Source organism: Tachyglossus aculeatus, chromosome 8 (assembly GCF_015852505.1).
Source record: "Tachyglossus aculeatus isolate mTacAcu1 chromosome 8, mTacAcu1.pri, whole genome shotgun sequence".
NCBI classification, from domain to species: Eukaryota; Metazoa; Chordata; class Mammalia; order Monotremata; family Tachyglossidae; genus Tachyglossus; species Tachyglossus aculeatus.
Window position 1 is genome coordinate 34,111,859 of NC_052073.1, and position 25,858 is coordinate 34,137,716.

General features: G+C 42.6%; 1 protein-coding gene across 1 annotated transcript; it reads left to right on the forward strand.

The window, feature by feature from the left end:
* On the forward strand, positions 1-24,217 carry LOC119931371 (zinc finger protein 271-like). The gene is made up of 3 exons (XM_038750017.1): positions 1-180; positions 15,671-15,784; positions 21,204-24,217. Exons 1-3 carry the CDS (start codon positions 21-23, stop codon positions 24,008-24,010), a joined length of 3,081 nt encoding a protein of 1,026 aa, XP_038605945.1. The 5' UTR covers positions 1-20; the 3' UTR covers positions 24,011-24,217.
* Positions 24,218-25,858: the final 1,641 nt, after the last annotated feature.

A 25,858-nucleotide genomic window follows, 5' to 3' on the forward strand; every position in this document is an offset into this window, starting at 1 on the left:
GCGGACTGACCGGGAACCTCATGGCATTTCAGGGGTCGGTGACCTTCGAGGACGTGGCGATGACCTTCACCCGCGAAGAGTGGCGGCTTCTGGCCCCGGCCCAGCGCGGCCTCTATCGGGACACGATGCTGGAAAACCATCGGAACGTCGCGGAGCTGGGCAAGCACTCGGGAGCTTCGGGTCGGAATCTGGGTCTTGCCGGGGATTTCTTTCTCCCGTCGCCACCGCCCGTCTCTCTCGCCTCCCTCCGTCAACTCACGGATTCAGTTTGGCCCTAAATCCTTTCATTTTTAATTACAATAATAATAATAATGGTATTTGTGAAGCGCTTACTAGGTGCCAAGCACTGTTCTAAGCGTTGGGGGGGATACAAGGTGATCAGGTCGTCCCACGTATTCAGTTATAATAATAATAATAATAATAATAATAATAATGGTCTTTGTGAAGCGCTTACCCGTCTCTCTCACCTCCCTCGGTCAACTCACGGATTCAGTTTGGCCCTAAATCCTTTCATTTTTAATTACAATAATAATAATAATAGTATTTGTGAAGCGCTTACTAGGTGCCAAGCACTGTTCTAAGCGCTGGGGAGGATACAAGGTGATCAGGTCGTCCCACGTATTCAGTTATAATAATAATAATAATGATAATAATAATAATGGTATTTGTGAAGCGCTTACTAGGTGCCAAGCACTGTTCTAAGCGCTGGGGGGGATACAAGGTGATCAGGTCGTCCCACGTATTCAGTTTGGCACTAAATCCTTTCATTTTTAATAATAATAATAATAATAATGATAGTATTTGTGAAGCGCTTACTAGGTGCCAAGCACTGTTCTAAGCGCCGGGGGGGATACAAGGTGATCGGGTCGTCCCACGTATTCAGTTTGGCCCTAAATCCTTTCAGTTTTAATAATAATAATAATAATGATGGTATTTGTGAAGCGCTTAGTAGGTGCCAAGCACCGTTCTAAGCGCCGGGGGGGATACAAGGTGATCGGGTCGTCCCACGTATTCAGTTTTAATAATAATAATAATAATAATAATAATGGTCTTTGTGAAGCGCTTACCCGTCTCTCTCACCTCCCTCGGTCAACTCACGGATTCAGTTTGGCCCTAAATCCTTTCATTTTTAATAACAATAATAATAATAATAGTATTTGTGAAGCGCTTACTAGGTGCCAAGCACTGTTCTAAGCGCTGGGGGGGATGCAAGGTGATCAGGTCGTCCCACGTATTCAGTTTGGCCCTAAATCCTTTCATTTTTAATTACAATAATAATAATAATAGTATTTGTGAAGCGCTTACTAGGTGCCAAGCACTGTTCTAAGCGCCGGGGGGGATACAAGGTGATCGGGTCGTCCCACGTTTTCAGTTTGGCCCTAAATCCTTTCATTTTTAATGACAATAATAATAATAAAGGTGATCGGGTCGTCCCACATATTCAGTTTGGCCCTAAATCCTTTCAGTTTTAATAATAAGAATAAGAATAAGAATAAGAATAATAATAGTATTTGTGAAGCGCTTACTAGGTGCCAAGCACTGTTCTAAGCGCCGGGGGGGATACAAGGTGATCACGTCGTCCCACATATTCAGTTTGGCCCTAAATCCTTTCAGTTTTAATAACAATAATAATAATAATGGTATTTGTGAAGCGCTTACTAGGTGCCAAGCACTGTTCTTAGCGCTGGGGGGGATACAAGGTGATCAGGTCATCCCACGTATTCAGTTTTAATAATAATAATAATAATAATAATAATAATAATAATAATGATGGTATTTGTGAAGCGCTTACTAGGTGCCAAGCACCGTTCTAAGCGCTGGGGGGGATACAAGGTGATCAGGTCGTCCCACATATTCAGTTTGGCCCTAAATCCTTTCATTTTTAATAACAATAATAATAATAATGGTATTTGTGAAGCGCTTACTAGGTGCCAAGCACCGTTCTAAGCGCTGAGGGGGATACAAGGTGATCAGGTCGTCCCACATATTCAGTTTTAATAATAATAATAATGATGGTATTTGTGAAGCGCTTACTAGGTGCCAAGCACCGTTCTAAGCGCCGGGGGGGATACAAGGTGATCAGGTCGTCCCACGTATTCAGTTTTAATAATAATAATAATAATAATAATAATAATAATAATAATAATAATGGTCTTTGTGAAGCGCTTACTAGGTGCCAAGCACTGTTCTAAGCGCTGGGGGGGATACAAGGTGATCAGGTCGTCCCACGTATTCAGTTTGGCACTAAATCCTTTCATTTTTAATAATAATAATAATAATAATGATAGTATTTGTGAAGCGCTTACTAGGTGCCAAGCACTGTTCTAAGCGCCGGGGGGGATACAAGGTGATCAAGTCGTCCCACGTATTCAGTTTGGCCCTAAATCCTTTCAGTTTTAATAATAATAATAATAATGATGGTATTTGTGAAGCGCTTACTAGGTGCCAAGCACCGTTCTAAGCGCCGGGGGGGATACAAGGTGATCAGGTCGTCCCACGTATTCAGTTTTAATAATAATAATAATAATAATAATAATAATAATGATAATAGTATTTGTGAAGCGCTTACTAGGTGCCAAGCACTGTTCTAAGCACCGGGGGGGATACAAGGTGATCAGGTCGTCCCACGTTTTCAGTTTGGCCCTAAATCCTTTCATTTTTAATAACAATAATAATAATAATAGTATTTGTGAAGCGCTTACTAGGTGCCAAGCACTGTTCTACACGCTGGGGGGGGATGCAAGGTGATCAGGTCGTCCCATGTATTCAGTTTTAATAATAATAATAATAATAATAATAATAATAATAATAATAATAATGATGGTCTTTGTGAAGCACTTACCCGTCTCTCTCACCTCCCTCGGTCAACTCACGGATTCAGTTTGGCCCTAAATCCTTTCAGTTTTAATAATAATAATAATAATAATGGTATTTGTGAAGCGCCTACTAAGTGCCAAGCACCGTTCTAAGCGCCGGGGGGGATACAAGGTGATCAGGTCGTCCCACGTATTCAGTTTGGCCCTAAATCCTTTCAGTTTTAATAACAATAATAATAATAATAATAGTATTTGTGAAGCGCTTACTAGGTGCCAAGCACCGTTCTAAGCGCCGAGGGGGATACAAGGTGATCAGGTCGTCCCACGTATTCAGTTTGGCCCTAAATCCTTTCATTTTTAATAACAATAATAATAATAATGGTATTTGTGAAGCGCTTACTAGGTGCCAAGCACCGTTCTAAGCGCCGGGGGGGATACAAGGTGATCAGGTCGTCCCACGTATTCAGTTTTAATAATAATAATAATAATAATGATGGTATTTGTGAAGCGCTTACTAGGTGCCAAGCACTGTTCTAAGCGCCGGGGGGGATACAAGGTGATCAGGTCGTCCCACGTATTCAGTTTTAATAATAATAATAATAATAATAATAATAATGATGGTATTTGTGAAGCGCTTACTAGGTGCCAAGCACTGTTCTAAGCGCCGGGGGGGATAGAAGGTGATCGGGTCGTCCCACGTATTCAGTTTGGCCCTAAATCCTTTCATTTTTAATAACAATAATAATAATAATAATATTTGTGAAGCGCTTACTAGGTGCCAAGCACTGTTCTAAGCGCTGGGGGGGGATACAAGGTGATCAGGTCATCCCACGTATTCAGTTTTAATAATAATAATAATAATAATAACAATGATGGTCTTTGTGAAGCACTTACTAGGTGCCAAGCACCGTTCTAAGCGCCGAGGGGGATACAAGGTGATCAGGTCGTCCCACGTATTCAATTTGGCCCTAAATCCTTTCAGTTTTAATAATAATAATAATCCTAATAATAATAATAGTATTGGTGAAGCGCTTACTAGGTGCCAAGCACCGTTCTAAGCGCTGGGAGGGATGCAAGGTGATCGGGTCGTCCCACGTATTCAGTTTGGCCCTAAATCCTTTCATTTTTAATTACAATAATAATAATAATAATAGTATTTGTGAAGCGCTTACTAGGTGCCAAGCACTGTTCTAAGCGCCGGGGGGGATACAAGGTGATCAGGTCGTCCCACGTTTTCAGTTTGGCCCTAAATCCTTTCATTTTTAATGACAATAATAATAATAAAGGTGATCGGGTCGTCCCACATATTCAGTTTGTCCCTAAATCCTTTGTTTTAATAATAATAATAATAATAATAATGGTATTTGTGAAGCGCTTACTAGGTACCAAGCACTGTTCTAAGCACTGGGGGGGATACAAGGTGATCGGGTCGTCCCACGTATTCAGTTTGGCCCTAAATCCTTTCAGTTTTAATAATAATAATAATAATAATAATAATAATAGTATTTGTGAAGCACTTACTAGGTGCCAAGCACTGTTCTAAGCACCGGGGGGGATACAAGGTGATCGGGTCGTCCCACGTTTTCAGTTTGGCCCTAAATCATTTCATTTTTAATAACAATAATAATAATAATACTATTTGTGAAGCGCTTACTAGGTGCCAAGCACCATTCTAAGCGTTGGGGGGGATACAAGGTGATCAGGTCATCCCACGTATTCAGTTTTAATAATAATAATAATAATAATAATGATGGTATTTGTGAAGCGCTTACTAGGTGCCAAGCACTGTTCTAAGCACCGGGGGGGATACAAGGTGATCGGGTCGTCCCACGTTTTCAGTTTGGCCCTAAATCATTTCATTTTTAATAACAATAATAATAATAATAATAATAATAGTATTTGTGAAGCGCTTACTAGGTGCCAAGCACTGTTCTAAGCGCTGGGGGGGATACAAGGTGATCAGGTCGTCCCACGTATTCAGCTTGGCCCTAAATCCTTTCATTTTTAATAATGATAATGATAATAATAATAATAATAATAATAATAATGGTATTTGTGAAGTGCTTACTAGGTGCCAAGCACTGTTCTAAGTGCTGGAGGGGATACAAGGTGATCAGGTCGTCCCACGTATTCAGTTTGGCCCTAAATCCTTTCAGTTTTAATAATAATAATAATAATGATGGTATTTGTGAAGCGCTTACTAGGTGCCAAGCACCGTTCTAAGCACTGGGGAGGATACAAGGTGATCAGGTCATCCCATATATTCATTTGGCACTAAACCCTTTCAGTTTTATTAATAATAATGATAATAATAATAATGGTATTTGTGAAGCGCCTACACTGGCACACAGTGAGCGCTTAACAAATGCCATTATTGTTTATTATTACTGCTATTAATCGCCTGCTGTGTGACCTTGGGCAGGCCGCTTTGCCTCTCTGTGCTTCGGTTCCCTCGACTGTCAAGTGAGAATAGCTTTTCTCCCTCCTAATTAGACTGGGAGCCCCACGTGGGACGGGGACTTGGTCCAACCTTCACCTTGTAACCTCCCCGGCGCTTAGAACAGTGCTTTGCACGTAGTAAGCGCTTAATAAATGTTATTATTATTATTATTATTATTTTTATTTTTTTATTATTATTTTTTTTTTATACTCTACTATTTCCCCTATCTGTAATTTATTTATACGTGTCTCCCCGCGTCGACTGAACGCTCTGCGCGGGCGAGGATCCAGATGTCGCTTACGTGACCAAGGCCGGAGACGGGGTTGAGAATAGACGAACTAATCGTAGTCAAAATGCTAATCATCATCAATCGTACTTATTGAGCGCTTACTACGTGCAGAGCACTGTACTAAGCGCTTGGGCAGTACAAATTGGCAACCTCTAGAGACAGCCCCTACCCAACGGCGGGCTCACAGTCTAAAAGGGGGAGACAGAGAACAAAACCAAACGTACTAACAAAAGAAAATAAATAGAATAGATGTGTACAAATAAATTAAAAAAGTAAATAATTAGAGTAAAAATAGCAATCCATTCATTCATCCGGTCGCACTTATTGAGCGCTCACCGTGTTTCATTCATTCGTTCGTTCGATCGTATTTATTGGGCGCTTACTGTGTGTTTAATTCACTCATTCGTTCTTTTAGACTGTGAGCCCGCTGTCGGGTAGGGACCGTCTCTAGATGTTGCCAACTTGGACTTCCCAAGCGCTTAGTACAGTGCTCGGCACACAGTAAGCGCCCAATAAATACGATCGATTGATTGATTCGATCGTATTGATTGAGCGCCTACTGTGTGTTTCATTCATTCATTCAGTCAGTCGTACAGTCGTATTCCGTGGCTCAGTGGAAAGAGCCCCGGCTTTGGAGTCAGAGGTCATGGGTTCGAGTCCCGGCTCCGCGGCGCTTAGAACAGTGCTTTGCACGGCTGTGTGACTTTGGGCAAGTCACTTCACTTCTCTGTGCCTCAGTTCCCTCATCTGTGAAATGGGGATGAAGACCGTGAGCCCCCCGTGTAACCTCCCCAGCGCTTAGAACAGTGCTTGGCCCATAGTAAGCGCCTAACAAATCCCATCATTATCGTCTGTAAAATGGGGATGAAGACCGTGAGCCCCCCGTGGGCCGACCCGATCGCCTCGCAACCTCCCCAGCGCTTAGAACGGTGCTTGGCCCGTAGTAAGCGCCTAACAAATGCCATCATGATTATTATTATTACTTATTGAGCGCTTCCTGTGTGCAGAGCACTGTACTAAACGCTTGGGAAGTCCAAGTCAGCAACATCGAGAGACGGTCCCTTCCCGACAGCGGGCTCACGGTCTAGAACGGGGGGACGGACGACAAAACGGAACGTGTGGACGGGTGTCAAGTCGTCAGAAGAAATAGAAATAAAGCGAGATGCGCATCATTAAGAAAATCGATAAAATAGGAAATTTGTACGAATAAAATAAATAGATTAATAAATCTATACAGACATATATACGGGGGCTGTGGGGAGGGGGAGGAGGAGAGGAAAAAGGGGGCTCGGCCTGGGGGCAGAGCACTGTACTAAGGACTGGGTGAGAATTATATGTTGCCAACTGGGGCTTCCCAAGCGCTTAGTACAGTGCCCTGCACACAGGAAGCGCTCAATAAATACGATCGAATAAATTAATGAATGAAACACACAGTAAGCGCGCAATACATACGAATGAATGAATGAATGAAACACACAGTAAGCGCTCAATAAATACGATCGAATGAATGAATGAATGAAACACACAGTAAGCGCGCAATACATACGATCGAATGAATGAATGAATTAAACACACAGTAAGTGCTCAATAAATACGATCAAATGAATGAGTGAATTAAACAGACAGTAAGCACTCAATAAATACGATCGAATGAATGCATTAAACACACAGTAAGCACTCAATAAATGCGATTGAATGAATGAATTAAACTCAGTAAGCGCTCGATAAATACGATCGAATGAATGAATTAATTAAGCACAGTAAGCGCTCAATAAATGCGATCGAATGAATGAATTAAACTCAGTAAGCGCTCGATAAATACGATCGAATGAATGAATGAATTAAGCACAGTAAGCGCTCAATAAATACGATCGAATGAATGAATTAAACACAGTCAGTGCTCAATAAATACGATTGAATAAATGAATGAATTAAACACAGTAAGCGCTCAATAAATACGATCGAATGAATGAATGAAACACAGCGCTCAATAAATACTATCGAATGAATGAATTAAACACAGTAATAAATACAATAAATGAATACAATAAATACAATCGAATAAAAGAATGAATTAAACACAGTAAGCTCTCAATAAATACGATCAAATGAATGAAGTAAACACAGTAAGCGCTCAATAAATACAATCAAATGAGTGAATGAATTAAACACAGTAAGTGCTCAATAAATACAATCGAATGAATGAATGAAACACAGTAAGCGCTCAATACGATCAAATGAATGAATGAATTAAACACAGTAAGTGCTCAATAAATACGATCGAATGAATGAATGAATTAAACACAGTAAGCTCTCAATAAATACAATTGAATGAATGAATTAAACACAGTAAGCGCTCAATAAATACAATGGAATGCAGGAATGAATTAAACACAAGGGCTCAATAAATACGATTGAATGAAGGAATGAATTAAACACACAGTAAGCACTCAATAAATATGATCGAATGAGTGAATGAATTAAACTCAGTAAGCGCTCGATAAGTACGACCGAATGAATGAATTAAACGCAAGGTAAGCGCTCAATAAATATGATCGAATGAATGAATGAATTAAACACACAGTAAGCACTCAATACAATCGAATGAGTGAATGAATTAAACTCACTAAGCGCTCAAATGCGATCGAATGAATGAATGAATTAAACAGTAAGCGCTCAATAAATACCATCGAACGAATGAATGAATTAAACACAGTAAGTGCTCAATAAGTACGATAGAATGAGTGAATTAATTAAACACAGTAAGTGCTCAATAAATGCGATCGAACAAATGAATGAATTAAACACTAAGCTCTCAATAAATGCGATCAAATGAATGAATGAAGTAAACACAGTAAGCGCTCAATAAATACAATCAAATGAATGACTGAATTAAACACAGTAAGTGCTCAATAAATACGATCGAAAGAATGAATGAATTAAGCACATATAGAGGACAGTGTAACAAGAGTTGGTAGATACGTTCTCTGCCCACAGTGAGTCTGGGGGAGGGGGGCAGGCGTTAATATAAATAAATAAATTGCAGAAATGTATATAAGAGCTGTGGGGATGAGTGAGAGGCGAATAATAATAATAATGGCATTTATTAAGTGCTTACTATGTGCAAAGCACTGTTCTAAGCGCTGGGAGGTTCCAAGGTGATCGGGTTGTCCCACGGGGGGCTCACAGTCTTCACCCCCATTTTCCAGATGAGGAAACCGAGGCCCAGAGAAGTCAAGTGACTGGCCCAAAGTCACACAGCTGACCATTCATTAATTCAATTGACAAGTAGCCTAGTCTTGCTTTGACTAATTCATCAGTCTGCTTGTTCATTCATTCATTCATTCATTCATTCAATCGTCTTTATTGAGCGCTCACTGTGTGCAGAGCACTGTACTGAGTGCCTGGGAAGGACAAGTAGCCAAGTCGCACTTTGACTAATTCATCAGTCTGCTTGTTCATTCATTTATTCACTCACTCATTCATTCATTCAATGAATTAAATGAATGAATGAATTCAATCATATTTATTGAGCGCTTACTGTGTGCAGAGCACTGTACTAAGTGCCTGGGAAGGACAAGTAGCCTAGTCTCGCTTTGATTAACTCATCAGTCTGCTTGTTCATTCATTTATTCATTCATTCATTCATTCATTCAATCATATTTATTGAGCGCTTACTGTGTGCAGAGCACTGTACTAAGTGCCTGGGAAGGACAAGTAGCCTAGTCCCGCTTTGACTAATTCATCAGTCTGCTTGCTTGTTCATTCATTTATTCATTCATTCAGTGAATTCAATGAATTGAATGAATTCAATCATATTTATTGAGTGCTTACTGTGTACAGAGCACTGTACTAAGTGCCTGGGAAGGACAAGTAGCCTAGTCTCGCTTTGACTAATTCATCAGTCTGCTTGTTCATTCATTCATTCATTCAATCAAATTTATTGAGCGCTCACTGTGTGCAGAGCACTGTACTAAGTGCCTGGGAAGGACAAGTAGCCTAGTCGCGCTTTGACTAATTCATCAGTCTGCTTGTTCATTCGTTCATTCATTCATTCATTCATTCAATCGTCTTTGTTGAGCGCTCACTGTGTACAGAGCACTGTACTAAGTGCCTGGGAAGGACAAGTAGCCTAGTCGCGCTTTGACTAATTCATCAGTCTGCTTGTTCATTCATTTATTCATTCATTCATTCAATGAATTAAGTGAATTGAATGAATGAATGAATGAATTCAATCATATTTATTGAGTGCTCACTGTGTGCAGAGCACTGTACTAAGTGCCTGGGAAGGACAAGTAGCCTAGTCTCGCTTTGACTAATTCATCAGTCTGCTTGTTCATTCATTTATTCATTCATTCATTCAATGAATTAAGTGAATTGAATGAATGAATGAATGAATTCAATCATATTTACTGAGTGCTCACTGTGTGCAGAGCACTGTACTAAGTGCCTGGGAAGGACAAGTAGCCTAGTCTCGCTTTGACTAATTCATCAGTCTGCTTGTTCATTCATTTATTCATTCATTCATTCAATGAATTAAGTGAATTGAATGAATGAATGAATGAATTCAATCATATTTACTGAGTGCTCACTGTGTGCAGAGCACTGTACTAAGTGCCTGGGAAGGACAAGTAGCCTAGTCGCGCTTTGACTAACTCATCAGTCTGCTTGTTCATTCATTCATTCATTCATTCATTCAATCAAATTTATTGAGCGCTTGCTGTGTGCAGAGCACTGTACTAAGTGCCTGGGAAGGACAAGTAGCCTAGTCTCGCTTTGACTAATTCATCAGTCTGCTTGTTCATTCATTCATTCATTCATTCAATCATTTATTGAGCACTTACTGTGTGCAGAGCACTGTACTAAGTGCCTGGGAAGGACAAGTAGCCTAGTCCCGCTTTGACTAATTCATCAGTCTGCTTGCTTGTTCATTCATTTATTCATTCATTCAGTGAATTCAATGAATTGAATGAATGAATTCAATCATATTTATTGAGTGCTCACTGTGTGCAGAGCACTGCACTAAGTGCCTGGGAAGGACAAGTAGCCTAGTCGCGCTTTGACTAATTCATCAGTCTGCTTGTTCATTCATTTATTCATTCATTCATTCATTCAATCAAATTTATTGAGCACTCACTGTGTGCAGAGCACTGTACTAAGTGCCTGGGAAGGACAAGTAGCCTAGTCTCGCCTTGACTAATTCATCAGTCTGCTTGTTCATTCATTTATTCATTCATTCATTCAATGAATTCAGTGAATTGAATGAATGAATGAATGAATTCAATCATATTTATTGAGCGCTTACTGTGTGCAGAGCACTGTACTAGGCGCCTGGGAAGGACAAGTAGCCTAGTCGCGCTTTGACTAATTCATCAGTCTGCTTGTTCATTCATTTATTCGTTCATTCATTCATTCAATCGTCTTTATTGAGCGCTTACTGTGTGCAGAGCACTGTACTAAGTGCCTGGGAAGGACAAGTAGCCTAGTCTCGCTTTGACTAATTCATCAGACTGCTTGTTCATTCATTTATTCATTCATTCAATCATATTTATTGAGTGCTTACTGTGTGCAGAGCACTGTACTAAGCGCCGGGGAAGGGCAAGTAGCCTAGTCTCGCTTCTTCGACTAATTCATCAGTCTGCTTATTCATTCATTTATTCATTCATTCATTCATTCAGTCGTCTTTATTGAGCGCTCACTGTGTGCAGAGCAGTGTACTAAGTGCCTGGGAAGGACAAGTAGCCTAGTCTCGCTTTGACTAATTCATCAGTCTGCTTGTTCATTCATTTATTCATTCATTCATTCATTCAATCGTCTTTACTGAGCGCTTACTTTATGCAGAGCACTGTACTAAGCGCTTGGGAAGTCCAGATCGGCAACATATAGACACAGTCCCTACCCGACAGTGGGCTCACAGTCTAGACGGGGGAGACAGAGAACAAAACCAAACATATTAACAAAATAAAATCAATAAACTAGTAATCGGCGGAGCCGGGATTTGAACCCCGTGGCCTCCGACTCCAAAGCCCGGACTCTTTCCACGGAGCCACGCTGAATAAAGAAAGGGTGCAAATCTAATCCTGTTATAAAGTGCAAAAGGGTGACTGATGAATTAGTCAAAGCGAAACTAGGCTACTTGTCCTTCCCAGGCGCTTAGTACAGTGCTCTGCACACAGTGAGCGCTCAATAAATCCGATTGAATTCATTCATTCAATCGGTCAATTCATTGACTGAATGAATGAAGGAATAAATGAATGAACAAGCAGACTGATGAGTTAGTCAAAGCGAGACTAGGCTACTTGTCCTTCCCAGGCGCCTAGTACAGTGCTCTGCACACAGTAAGCGCTCAATCAATACGATTGAATGAATGAATGAATGAATAAATGAATGAACAAGCAGACTGATGAATTAGTCAAAGCGCGACTAGGCTACTTGTCCTTCCCAGGCACTAAGTACAGTGCTCTGCCCACAGCGCTCAATAAATATGATTGAATTCATTCATTCATTCAATTCATTGAATGAATGAATGAGTGAATAAATGAATGAACAAGCAGACTGATGAGTTAGTCAAAGCGAGACTAGGCTACTTGTCCTTCCCAGGCGCCTAGTACAGTGCTCTGCACACAATAAGTGCTCAATAAATACGATTGAATGAATGAATAAATGAATGAACAAGCAGACTGATGAATTAGTCGAAGTGAGACTAGACTACTTGTCCTTCCCAGGCACTTAGTACAGTGCTCTGCACACAGTGAGTGCTCAATAAATATGATTGAATGAATGAATAAATGAATGAACAAGCAGACTGATGAATTAGTCAAAGCGAGACTAGGCTACTTGTCCTTCCCAGGCACTTAGTACAGTGCTCTGCACACAGTAAGCGCTCAATAAATATGATTGAATGAATGAATAAATGAATGAACAAGCAGACTGATGAATTAGTCGAAGAAGCGAGACTAGGCTACTTGTCCTTCCCAGGCGCTTAGTACAGTGCTCTGCGCACAGTGAGCGCTCAATAAATACGATTGAATGAATGAATGAATGAATAAATGAATGAACAAGCAGACTGATGAATTAGTCAAAGTGAGACTAGGCTACTTGTCCTTCCCAGGCACTTAGTACAGTGCTCTGCACACAGTGCTCAATAAATACGATTGAATTCATACATTCATTCAATTCATTGAATGAATGAATGAGTGAATAAATGAATGAACAAGCAGACTGATGAATTAGTCAAAGCGAGACTAGGCTACTTGACCTTCCCAGGCACTTAGTACAGTGCTCTGCACACAATAAGCGCTCAATAAATACGATTGAATGAATGAATGAATGAATAAATGAATGAACAAGCAGACTGATGAATTAGTCAAAGAAGTGAGACTAGGCTACTTGTCCTTCCCAGGCGCTTAGTACAGTGCTCTGCGCACAGTAAGCACTCAATAAATACGATTGAATGAATGAATGAATGAACAAGCAGACTGGTGAATTAGTCAAAATGAGACTAGGCTACTTGTCCTTCCCAGGCACTTAGTACAGTGCTCTGCACACAGTAAGCACTCAATAAATGCGATTGAATGAATGAATGAATGAATGAATGAACAAGCAGACTAATGAGTTAGTCAAAGTGAGACTAGGCTACTTGTCCTTCCCAAGCGCTTAGTACAGTGCCCTGCACACAGTGAGCGCTCAATAAGTACGATTGAATGAATGAATGAATGAATGAATGAATGAACAAGCAGACTGATGAATTAGTCAAAGCGAGACTAGGCTTCTTGTCCTTCCCAGGTGCTTAGTACAGTGCTCTGCACACAGTAAGTGCGCAGTAAATATGATTGAATTCATCATATTTATTCAATGAATTGAATGAATGAATGAGTGAATAAATGAATTCATCATATTTATTCAATGAATTGAATGAATGAATGAGTGAGTGAATAAATGAATGAACAAGCAGACTGATGAATTAGTCAAAGCGAGACTAGGCTACTTGTCCTTCCCAGGCACTTAGTACAGTGCTCTGCACACAGTAAGCGCTCAATAAATACGATTGAATGAATGAATGAATGAATGAATGAACAAGCAGACTGATGAATTAGTCAAAGCGAGACTAGGCTACTTGTCCTTCCCAGGTGCTTAGTACAGTGCTCTGCACACAGTAAGCGCTCAATAAATATGATTGAATGAATAAATGAATGAATGAATGAATAAATGAATGAATGAACAAGCAGACTGATGAGTTAATCAAAGCGAGACTAGGCTACTTGTCCTTCCCAGGCGCTTAGTACAGTGCTCTGCACACAGTAAGCGCTCAATAAATATGATTGAATGAATGAATAAATGAATGAACAAGAAGACTGATGAATTAGTCAAAGCGAGACTAGGCTACTTGTCCTTCCCAGGTGCTTAGTACAGTGCTCTGCACACAGTAAGCGCTCAATAAATATGATTGAATGAATGAATGAATGAATAAATGAATAAACAAGCAGACTGTTGAGTGAATCAAAGCGAGACTAGGCTACTTGTCCTTCCCGGGCACTTAGTACAGTGCTCTGCACACAGTAAGCGCTCAATAAATACGATTGAATGAATGAATGAATGAATGAATGAACAAGCAGACTGATGAATTAGTCAAAGCGAGACTAGGCTACTTGTCCTTCCCAGGCGCTTAGTACAGTGCTCTGTACACAGTGAGCACTCAGTAAATATGATTGAATTCATTCATTTATTCAATTCATTGAATTCATTGAATGAATGAATAAATGAATGAACAAGGAGACTGATGAATTAGTCAAAGAGAGATTAGGCTACTTGTCCTTCCCAAGTGCTTAGTACAGTGCTCTGCGCACAGTGAGCGCTCAATAAATATGATTGAATGAATGAATGAATGAATGAACAAGGAGACTGATGAATTAGTCAAAGCAAGACTAGGCTACTTGTCCTTCCCAAGTGCTTAGTTCAGTGCTCTGCACACAGTGAGCGCTCAATATATATGATTGGATGAATAAATGAATTAATTAATGAATGAATAAATGAATGAACAAGCAGACTGATGAATTAGTTAAAGCGAGACTAGGCTACTTGTCCTTCCCAGGTGCTTAGTACAGTGCTCTGCACACAGTGAGCGCTCAATAAATGTGATTGAATTCATTCATTCATTCAATTCATTGACTGAATGAATGAATAAATGAATGAACAAGCAGCCTGATGTATTAGTCAAAGCGAGACTAGGCTACTTGTCCTTCCCAGGTGCTTAGTACAGTGCTCTGCACACAGTAAGCGCTCAATAAGTACAATTGAATGAATGAATGAATGAATGAATGAATGGACAAGCAGACTGATGAATTAGTCAAAGTGAGACTAGGCTACTTGTCCTTCCCAGGCGCTTAGTACAGTACTCTGCACACAGTAAGCGCTCAATAAAGACCATTGAATGAATGAATGAATAAATAAATGAACAAGCAGACTGATGAATTAGTCAAAGCGAGACTAGGCTACTTGTCCTTCCCAAGCGCTTAGTACAGTGCTCTGCACACAGTAAGCGCTCAATAAATGCGATTGAATGAATGAATGAATAAATGAATGAACAAGCAGACTGATGAATTAGTCAAAGCGAGACTAGGCTACTTGTCCTTCCTAGGCGCTTAGTACAGTGCTGTGCACACAGTAAGCGCTCAATAAATACAATCAAATGAATGAATAATATTAAGGCTCGGAAGGGTTCCAAGGCTCTTCCTTTGGAGCGTCTAACCTGTAGACGCGCTCCTTTGCCCAGACGGGAGTCAGTACGGAGCTGCGGCGTGGCTCAGTGGGAATCAGAGGTCATGGGTTCGAATCCCGGCTCCGCCAACCGTCAGCTGGGTGACTTTGGGCAGGTCACTTCACTTCCCTGGGCCTCAGTTCCCTCATCTGGAAGACCGTGAGCCCCCCGTGGGACGGACCTGATCGCCTTGTGACCTCCCCAGCGCTTAGAACAGTGCTTGGCACATAGTAAGCGCTTAATAAATGCCATTATTACTATTATTATTATTATTATTATTATTATTATTATTATTATTACGGAGCTGCGGCGGATTGCCCCGCGAGGATCCCGACCCACCGTGAACGGCGTCGTTTCCCCACCTGCAGGATTTCCCACGGCCAAGCCCGAGGTGATCCGTCGGCTGGAGCGAGGGGAAGACCCCTGGGGCCAGGACCTGCTGGAAACTGAGGCACGAGAGACCCCGGGAGATCCCCATACAGGTAAGCGGACGGTTAAGGAAGTGAAGGGACGAGAATCCGGAGCGGCCCGAATCGTGTTCTGCGTGATCTCCGGCTCCGATTATCAGAGAGATTGCCCGCTGTCCGCAGCCAGGGGAATCCTGTCCCGCATGGGCGTCGGTAAGCGCTTAGCACAGTGCTCTGCACACAGTGAGCGCTCAATACATACGATCGAACGAACGAGTGAATGAATGAAGGGACTATGTGTAAATCAGGGATGACATGACCGATCCCTAGGGAGAGAGGAGACGGCTATGCCGCCGTAACGATCGAATGAATGAATGAATTAAACACACAGGAAGCGCTCAGTGCGATCGAATGAATGAATGAATTAAACGCAGTAAGCGCTCAATAAATGCGAGCGAATGAATGAATGAATTAAACACACAGCAAGCGCTCAATAAATGCGAGCGAATGAATGAATGAATTGAACACACAGTAAGCGCTCAATAAATACGATTGAATGAATGAATGAATTGAACACACAGTAAGCGCTCAAATATGATCAAATGAATGAATGCATTAAGCACAGTAAGCGCTCAATAAATATGATTGAGTGAATGAATGAATTAAGCACACAGCGCTAAATAAATACGATCAAATGAATGAATTAAACACAGTAAGCGCTCAATAAATACGATCGAATGAATAAATAAACACAGTAAGCGCTCAATAAATATGATTGAATGAATGAATTAAACACAGTAAGTGCTCAATAAATTCGATCGAATGAATGAATTATGCACACAGTAAGCGCTCAATAAATTCGATCGAATGAATGAATGAATTATGCACACAGTAAGCACTCAATAAATGCGATCAAATGAATGAATGAATTCAGCACACAGTAAGCGCTCAATAAGTACGATCAAATGAATGCATAAAGCACACGGTAAGTGCTCAATAAATGCGATTGAATGAATGAATTAATTAAACCCACAGTAAGCGCTCAATAAATACGAGCGAATGAATGAATGAATTGAACACACAGTAAGCGCTCAATAAATACGAGCGAATGAATGAATGAATTGAACACACAGTAAGCGCTCAAATACGATCAAATGAGTGAATGAATTAAACACAGTAAGCGCTCAATAAATATGATTGAGTGAATGAATGAATTAAGCACACAGCGCTAAATAAATACGATCAAATGAATGAATTAAACACAGTAAGTGCTCAATAAATACGATCAAATGAATGAATTAAGCACAGTAAGTGCTCAATAAATACGATCGAATGAATGAATTAAACATAGTAAGCGCTCAATAAATACGATCGAATGAATAAACACAGTAAGCGCTCAATAAATATGATCGAATGAATGAATTAAACAGTGCTCAATAAATTCGATCGAATGAATGAATTACGCACACAGTAAGCGCTCAATAATTGCGATCGAATGAATGAATGAATTCAGCACACAGTAAGCGCTCAATAAGTACGATCAAATGAATGCATAAAGCACACGGTAAGCGCTCAATAAATGCGATTGAATGAATGAATGAATTAAACACACAGTAAGCGCTCAATAAATACGATCGAATGAATGAATGAATTGAACACACAGTGAGCGCTCAAATGCGATCAAATGAATGAATGAATTAAACAGTAAGCGCTCAATAAATATGATTGAATGAATGAAGCACACAGCACTAAATAAATACGATCAAATGAATGAATTAAGCACAGTAAGTGCTCAATAAATATGATCGAATGAATGAATTAAGCACACAGTAAGCGCTCAATAAATACGATTGAATGAATGAATGAATGAATTGACCACACAGTAAGCGCTCAATAAATACGATCGAATGAATGAATTAAACAGTAAGCACTCAATAAATACGATCGAATGAATGAATGAACACACAGTGAGAGCTGAATAAATATGATTGAATGAATGAATGAATTAAACACACAGTAAGCGCTCAAATATGATCAAATGAATGAATGAATTAAACACAGTAAGCGCTCAATAAATACGATCGAATGAATGAATGAATTAAGCACTGAGCGCTAAATAAATACGAATGAATGAATGAATGAATTGAACACAGTAAGCGCTCAATAAATACGATTGAATGAATGAATTAAATACACAGTAAGTGCTCAATAAATATGAATGAATGAATGAATTAAACTCACTAAGCGCTCAAATGCGATCGAATGAATGAAGGAATTAAACACAGTAAGCACTCAATAAATACGATCGAATGACTGAATGAATTAAACACAGTAAGCACTCAATAAATACGATCGAATGAATGAATGAATTAAACACAGTAAATGCTCAATAAATATGATCGAATGAATGAATGAATTAAGCACACAGCGCTAAATAAATATGATCAAATGAATGAATTAAACACAGTAAGTGCTCAATAAATACAATCGAATGAATGAATGAATTACACACGTAGTAAGCGCTCAATAAATGCAATCGAATGAATGAATTACGCACACAGTAAGCGCTCAATAAATACGATCGAATGAATGAATGAATCAAGCACCGTAAGCGCTCAATAAATATGAACGAAGGAAACAGTAAGCGCTCAATAAATACCATCGAATGAATGAATTAAACACACAGGACACATTCCGCCGTGGACGTTAAGTCTCTGGTTACCGCTGTTCATATGGATTCTCCTTCCCGTGTTCCGCGTGGCAACAATTCCCAAGCCGGGACAGCCCGAAGAAGGGAAAAGGACTTTGGTCGGAGGATACCGGAGGTTTCCGTCCCCACTGTCGCAGCTAGTCGCATCCTGTCGCTCGTCGGAAGCTCACGGAATTCCCTCTTTTCCCGGAGGTGATGATCCATTCCCGGGAGTGAATTTCAAACGGGCGGTTCGTAGTCAGGAATCCGGAAAAGCTTCTCTGCTTCTCGAAGCAGAGAGGCAGTGTGGCTCAGTGGGAAAGAGCCCGGGCTTTGGAGTCAGAGGTCACGGGTTCAAATCCCGCCTCTGCCAGTTGTCAGCTGTGTGACTTGGGGCAAGTCACTTAACTTCTCTGTGCCTCAGTTACCTCATCTGTAAAATGGGGAGTAAGACTGTGAGCCCCCAGTGGGACAACCTGATCACCTTGTATCTACCCCAGCTCTTAGAACAGTGCTTTGCACATAGTAAGCGCTTAATAAATGCCATTATTATTATTATTAAAAGCTGCTCATTCCCCTCTTAGCTTTGTTCGTTGTCGTATTTAAGCACACAGTCTTCTAGACTGTGAGCCCACTGTTGGGTAGGGACTGTCTCTATATGTTGCCAACTTGTACTTCCCAAGCGCTTAGTACAGTAAGCGCTCAATAAATACAATTGATTGATTTATCAAGCGCTTATTGAGCGGGTTCCATTTTCAGCCGGCACCCGGCATCCCCTTTGTCGGGATTTCGGCCACCCCGGGTCCCCATCCTAACAATATGGTTGCCGACTTGGGCTTCCCAAGCGCCTAGTACAGTGCTCTGCACACAGTAAGCGCTCAATAAATACGATTGAATGAATGAACAAGGACGTGGACAGAATCTGGAAAACTGAGTTGTCCGAGATCACCAGGCTCAGTCGGCTTAGCCGGCCGAGCAGACAGCCTTGCTCCCGGGATCCGTCAACCGCCTGTAGAAGCAGCGTGGCTCGGTGGAAAGAGCCCGGGCTTTGGAGTCCGAGGTCATGGGTTCGAATCCCGGCTCCGCCAATCGTCAGCTGGGTGACTTTGGGCAAGTCGCTTCACTTCTCTGGGCCTCAGTTCCCTCATCTGGAAAATGGGGATGAAGACTGTGAGCCCCCTGTGGGGACAACCTGATCGCCTTGTAACTTCCCCAGCGCTTAGATCACTGCTTTGCACATAGTAAGCGCTTAATAAATGCCACTATTATCATTATTACTATGGGTTCGAATCCCGACAGCTACTTGTCAGCTGTGTGACTTGGGCAAGCCACTTAACTTCTCTGGGCCTCAGTTACCTCATCTGTAAAATGGGGATTAAGAGTGTGAGCCCCACGTGGGACCACCCGATCACCTTGTATCCCCCCCAGCGCTTAGAACAGTGCTTTGCACATGGTGAGCACTTAATAAATGCCATTATTATTATTATTATGGGTTCGAATCCCGACTCAGCTACTTGTCAGCTGTGTGACTTGGGCAAGCCACTTCACTTCTCTGGGCCTCAGTTGCCTCATCTGGAAAATGGGGATGAAGACTGTGAGCCCCCTGTGGGGACAGCCTGATCACCTTGTAGCTTCCCCAGCGCTTAGATCAGTGCTTTGCACATAGTAAGCGCTTAATAAATGCCACTATTATCATTATTACTATGGGTTCGAATCCCGACTCAGCTACTTGTCAGCTGTGTGACTTGGGCAAGCCACTTCACTTCTCTGGGCCTCAGTTCCCTCATCTGGAAAATGGGGATGAAGACTGTGAGCCCCCTGGGGGACAACCTGATCACCTGGTAACTCCCCCAGCGCTTAGAACAGTGCTTTGCACATAGTAAGTGCTTAATAAATGCCACTATTATTATTATTCTCTGAGCCTCAGTTACCTCATCTGTAAAATGGGGATTAAGACTGTGAGCCCCCCGTGGGACAACCCGATCACCTTGTATCCTCCCCAGCGCTTAGAACAGTGCTTTGCATTCATTCATTCATTCATTCCATCGTATTTATTGAGTGCTTACTGTGTGCAGAGCACTGTACTAATCAATCAATCGTATTTATTGTGCGCTTACTGTGCGCAGAGCACTGTACTAAGCGCTCGGGAAGTCCCAAGTCGGCAACATCTAGAGACGATCCCTACCCAACAGCGGGCTCACAGTCTGGAAGGGGGAGATGGACCACAAAACCAAACCTATTAACAAAATAAAATAAATAGAATAGTAATCCTATTACTATTCTATTAGTAATAGTAATAGTATAATAGTAATAGTAGGTACAAGTAAAATAAATGGAGTAATAATTTATACTACTAATAGTAGGTACAAGTCAAATAAATGGAGTAATAAATACGTACAAACACAGTCCCTGTCCAACGTGGGGCTCACAGTCTCAGTCCCCATTTGACAGATGAGGTAACTGAGACATCGAGAAGTGAAATGACTTGTCCAAGGTCACACAGCAGACACAGTAAGTGCTTAATAAATGCCATTATAATTATTATTATTAACAAATGCCATTATTATTATTATTATTATTACCATTGCCCCACTAATGCTGGGATCGTAGCCGTGCTGACAGCTTCGTGGGTAGTTTTGCCCCACATAAAAGACTGCGAGCCCGCTGTTGGGTAGGGACCGTCTCTCTACGTCGCCAACTTGGACTTCCCGAGCGCTCAGTCCAGTGCTCTGCGCACAGTAAGCGCTCAATAAATACGACTGATTGACCGATTGATGCAACGTTCGTATTTGCTCTTTATTCCAGATGGCAGGACCCAAACCGAGCCGGAGTCGGTTCCGCCAAAGCAAGAAGTAAGCGAAGAAGTGGAATTACAAAGGGGGTCCTTCGAAGGACGCCAACAGGGCGTTTGGATCGGCCCCGTGGACGGAATAGCATCCGTGTATGCGGGTGGGATACGGAAGCCAAGCAGGAAATCTACCAGAGGAAGGCCAAGGAGGTGCCCCGTCCAAGAAAGGGATTATCGAAGCGTCCAAAACGTCCCCGAGAAAATATCCTCAAAGGAAAGGTCTAACGAACGTGGGGGGACCGTCAGACTGAGTTCTTGCCTTATTGGACGCCCGAGAATTCATACCGGAGAGCAGGACTGTGGGAAAGCATTCACCGTCGCCTCATCCTTAATTAAACATCAGCAAATCCACACCGGAGGGAATCCCGACGTTTGTAACGAATGCGGAGAAGCCTTCAGTGTCTGCTCATCCTTAATTAAACATCAGAGAATCCACACTGGAGGGAATCCCTACGTTTGTAACGAATGCGGAGAAGCCTTCAGTGTCTGCTCATCCTTAATTAAACATCAGAGAATCCATACCAGAGGGAATCCCTACGTTTGTAACGAATGCGGAGAAGCCTTCAGTGTCTGCTCATCCTTAATTAAACATCAGAGAATCCATACCGGAGGGAATCCCTACGTTTGTAACGAATGCGGAGAAGCCTTCAGTGTCTGCTCATCCTTAATTAAACATCAGAGAATCCACACCGGAGGGAATCCCTACGTTTGTAACGAATGCGGAGAAGCCTTCAGTGTCTGCTCATCCTTAATTAAACATCAGCGAATTCACACCGGAGAGAATCCCTACGTTTGTAACGAATGCGGAGAAGCCTTCAGTGTCTGCTCATCCTTAATTAAACATCAGCGAATCCACACCGGAGGGAATCCCGACGTTTGTAACGAATGCGGAGAAGCCTTCAGTGTCTGCTCATCCTTAATTAAACATCAGCAAATTCACACCGGTGGGAATCCCTATGTTTGTAACGAATGCGGAGAAGCCTTCAGTGTCTGCTCATCCTTAATTAAACATCAGAGAATCCACACCGGCGGGAATCCCTACGTTTGTAACGAATGCGGAGAAGCCTTCAGTGTCTGCTCATCCTTAATTAAACATCAGCAAATTCACACCGGTGGGAATCCCTATGTTTGTAACGAATGCGGAGAAGCCTTCAGTGTCTGCTCATCCTTAATTAAACATCAGAGAATCCACACCGGCGGGAATCCCTACGTTTGTAACGAATGCGGAGAAGCCTTCAGTGTCTGCTCGTCCTTAATTAAACATCAGCGAATTCACACCAGAGAGAATCGCTACGTTTGTAACGAATGCGGAGAAGCCTTCAGTGTCTGCTCGTCCTTAATTAAACATCAGCAAATTCACACCGGAGAGAATCCCTACGTTTGTAACGAATGCGGAGAAGCCTTCAGTGTCTGCTCATCCTTAATTAAACATCAGCGAATCCACACCGGAGGGAATCCCTATGTTTGTAACGAATGCGGAGAAGCCTTCAGTGTCTGCTCATCCTTAATTAAACATCAGCAAATTCACACCGGTGGGAATCCCTACGTTTGTAACAAATGCGGAGAAGCCTTCAGTGTCTGCTCATCCTTAATTAAACATCAGCAAATTCACACCGGAGAGAATCCCTACGTTTGTAACGAATGCGGAGAAGCCTTCGGTGTCTGCTCATCCTTAATTAAACATCAGCAAATTCACACCGGTGGGAATCCCTACGTTTGTAACGAATGCGGAGAAGCCTTCAGTGTCTGCTCATCCTTAATTAAACATCAGAGAATCCACACCGGAGGGAATCCCTACGTTTGTAACGAATGCAGAGAAGCCTTCAGTGTCTGCTCATCCTTAATTAAACATCGGAGAATCCATACCGGAGAGAATCCCGACGTTTGTAGCGAATGCGGAGAAGCCTTCAGTGTCTGCTCATCCTTAATTAAACATCAGCGAATTCACACCGGAGAGAATCCCTACGTTTGTAACGAATGCGGAGAAGCCTTCGGTGTCTGCTCATCCTTAATTAAACATCAGCAAATCCACACCGGAGGGAATCCCGACGTTTGTAACGAATGCGGAGAAGCCTTCAGTGTCTGCTCATCCTTAATTAAACATCAGAGAATCCACACCGGAGGGAATCCCTACGTTTGTAACGAATGCGGAGAAGCCTTCAGTGTCTGCTCATCCTTAATTAAACATCAGAGAATCCATACCAGAGGGAATCCCTACGTTTGTAACGAATGCGGAGAAGCCTTCAGTGTCTGCTCATCCTTAATTAAACATCAGAGAATCCATACCGGAGGGAATCCCTACGTTTGTAACGAATGCGGAGAAGCCTTCAGTGTCTGCTCGTCCTTAATTAAACATCAGCAAATTCACACCGGAGAGAATCTGTACATTTGCAACGAATGCGGGAAAACCTTCAGTCTCTACTCTTCCCTAATTAAGCATCAGAGAATTCACAGCAGAGAGAATCCGCACAGATGTGATGAGTGCGGGAAAGCCTTTAATCAGCACTCCAATCTGACCCGTCATCAGCGGATTCATTCTGGAGAGAAACCCTTCAGATGCGACGAGTGCGGGAAGGATTTCAATCAGCACGCTCACCTTTTGCGTCACCAGAAAATCCATTCTGCGGCGAAGTCCTGCAGGTGTAACCAGTGCGGGAAAGCCGTAATTCCCCAGCCCCGTCAGGGAATTCCCGCTGGCGGGAAACCCTACAAATGCAGGGAGTGTAGGAGAGACTTCAATCAACACGCAACCCTCGTCGCGTGACAGAGAATCGGAATTAGAGAGGAGACCCTACAGATGTAATGAATGCGGGAAATACTTAAATCGCTACGCAGTTCGTTTGGGACCCCACGGAGTGGGTGGCGGGGGTACTGAGGAACGTTTCTAGGAAGGAGGGGTGCAGAATCAGAGGTTTAATTACCAATGAGAGAAATCGGATTTGTTGTTGTTTCAGGTTAAATATTTGACCCCTTTTCCGTCTCGTTGCGTAAAGCTACGTCCGCCCAAACCCTTCCGAGAGCTTCCTCCTCAGGCGTGCGGGATCAGAGGCTTAATTACCAATGAAAGAAATCAGTTTTGTTGTTCTAAGTTTCAAGTTCAATATTTGGCCCCTTTTCCGTCTCGTTACGTAACGCCGCGTCCGCCCAAACCCTTCCGAGAGCTTCCTCCCGCTCCCCACCTCTCCGCTATCCCAACCTCCCTTGGAATCAGTTTCCTCATCTGCCGAATGGGGACCTGTCGTCCTTCCCACTTCCTTGGATTCAGTTTCCTCTTCCGCAAAACGGGGATTCAATACCCGTCGTCCCCCCCCCTCACTTAATCAATCAATCGTACTTATTGAGCGCTTACTGTGTGCAGAGCACCGTACTAAGCGCTTGGGAAGCACAAGTTGGCAACGTATAGAGACCCGACAGTGGGCTCACCGTCTTGAGCAGCTTGTGGGATGGGGGGGCTTTATCCAACCTGATGCATTTTTATCTACCGCAGTGCTTAGAATCAATCAATCAATCAATCAATCGATCGTGTTTATTGAGCGCTTACTATGTGCAGAGCACTGTACTAAGCGCTTGGGAAGTACAAATTGGCAACACATAGAGACAGTCCCTACCCAACAGTGGGCTCACAGCCTAAAAGGGGGAGACAGAGAACGGAACCAAACATGCCAACGAAATAAAATAAATAGGATAGAAGTGTACAAGTAAAATAAATAAATAAATAGAGTAATAAATATGTGCAACCATATCTACATATATACAGGTGCTGTGGGGAAGGGAAGGAGGTAAGACGGGGGGATGGAGAGGGGGGCGAGGGGGAGAGGAAGGAAGGGGCTCAGTCTGGGAAGGCCTCCTGGAGGAGGTGAGCTCTCAGCAGGGCCTTGAAGGCTTAGAACAGTGCTCGGGACGTAGTGAGGCCTTACGGCCGCGGTAATAATAATTCGGCCCGTCTTGCTTCCACTCCCCTCTAAATCCACTCCTGACAGTCATATTTACCCCTCCCTAGCTCCCGTCACCGTCCCGGCAGACTTCACCGCCGATCCCAACCCCTTCGCAGCTCTAGGGGTTGGATTGGGAGGAGAGCCGGTGGCCGATCCGGGGAAGAGCCTTGCCCCTTCTCCGCTTCTCCGTCCTCCGTCTCTTTAGTTGCTGGTTCTCCCTTCGGGCCCTCCCTCCCTCCCTGGAAGCTCCCAAGGGCGGACATCACCTGCGGCGGAAGAATAGCAGGAGCGAAATTCCTCCGTCCTGGGGTCATCAAGACCGGCTGATCAAGCGCCGAGTCCGGCGCTCTGCACCCAGTGAGCGCTCAGTAAATACGACTGAATGAGAATATACCTAGAAGAGGACGTACGGGGGGACCCGGGAAAGAGGCCCGGGAGACGGGCCAGAAAACATCCGGGAAAGGGGTACGGGCTAGGGTGGACAGAGTGGAGCTAATTCCCTGGAAAATTGGCTGAAATGTAGTGGACAGTCCGACCGCAATCACTTGGAGAGGAAGCGGATTCGGCCAGGCCAACTCAGAGCCTTCAGCTCGGGGACGTTGTCACCCTACACTCTTCCGATACGTTAATACATTTGGTTTTGTTCCCTATCTCCCCCTTCTATCATCATCAATCGT

Excerpts from the sequence above, each read along its gene's own strand:
- LOC119931371 (XM_038750017.1), top strand. The coding sequence starts at position 21 with ATGGCATTTCAGGGGTCGGTGACCTTCGAGGACGTGGCGATGACCTTC. Across the intron at positions 181-15,670 it reads CAAGCACTCGGGAGCTTCGG|GATTTCCCACGGCCAAGCCC; the intron begins GTCGGAATCTGG and ends CCCCACCTGCAG. Across the intron at positions 15,785-21,203 it reads CCCGGGAGATCCCCATACAG|ATGGCAGGACCCAAACCGAG; the intron begins GTAAGCGGACGG and ends TCTTTATTCCAG.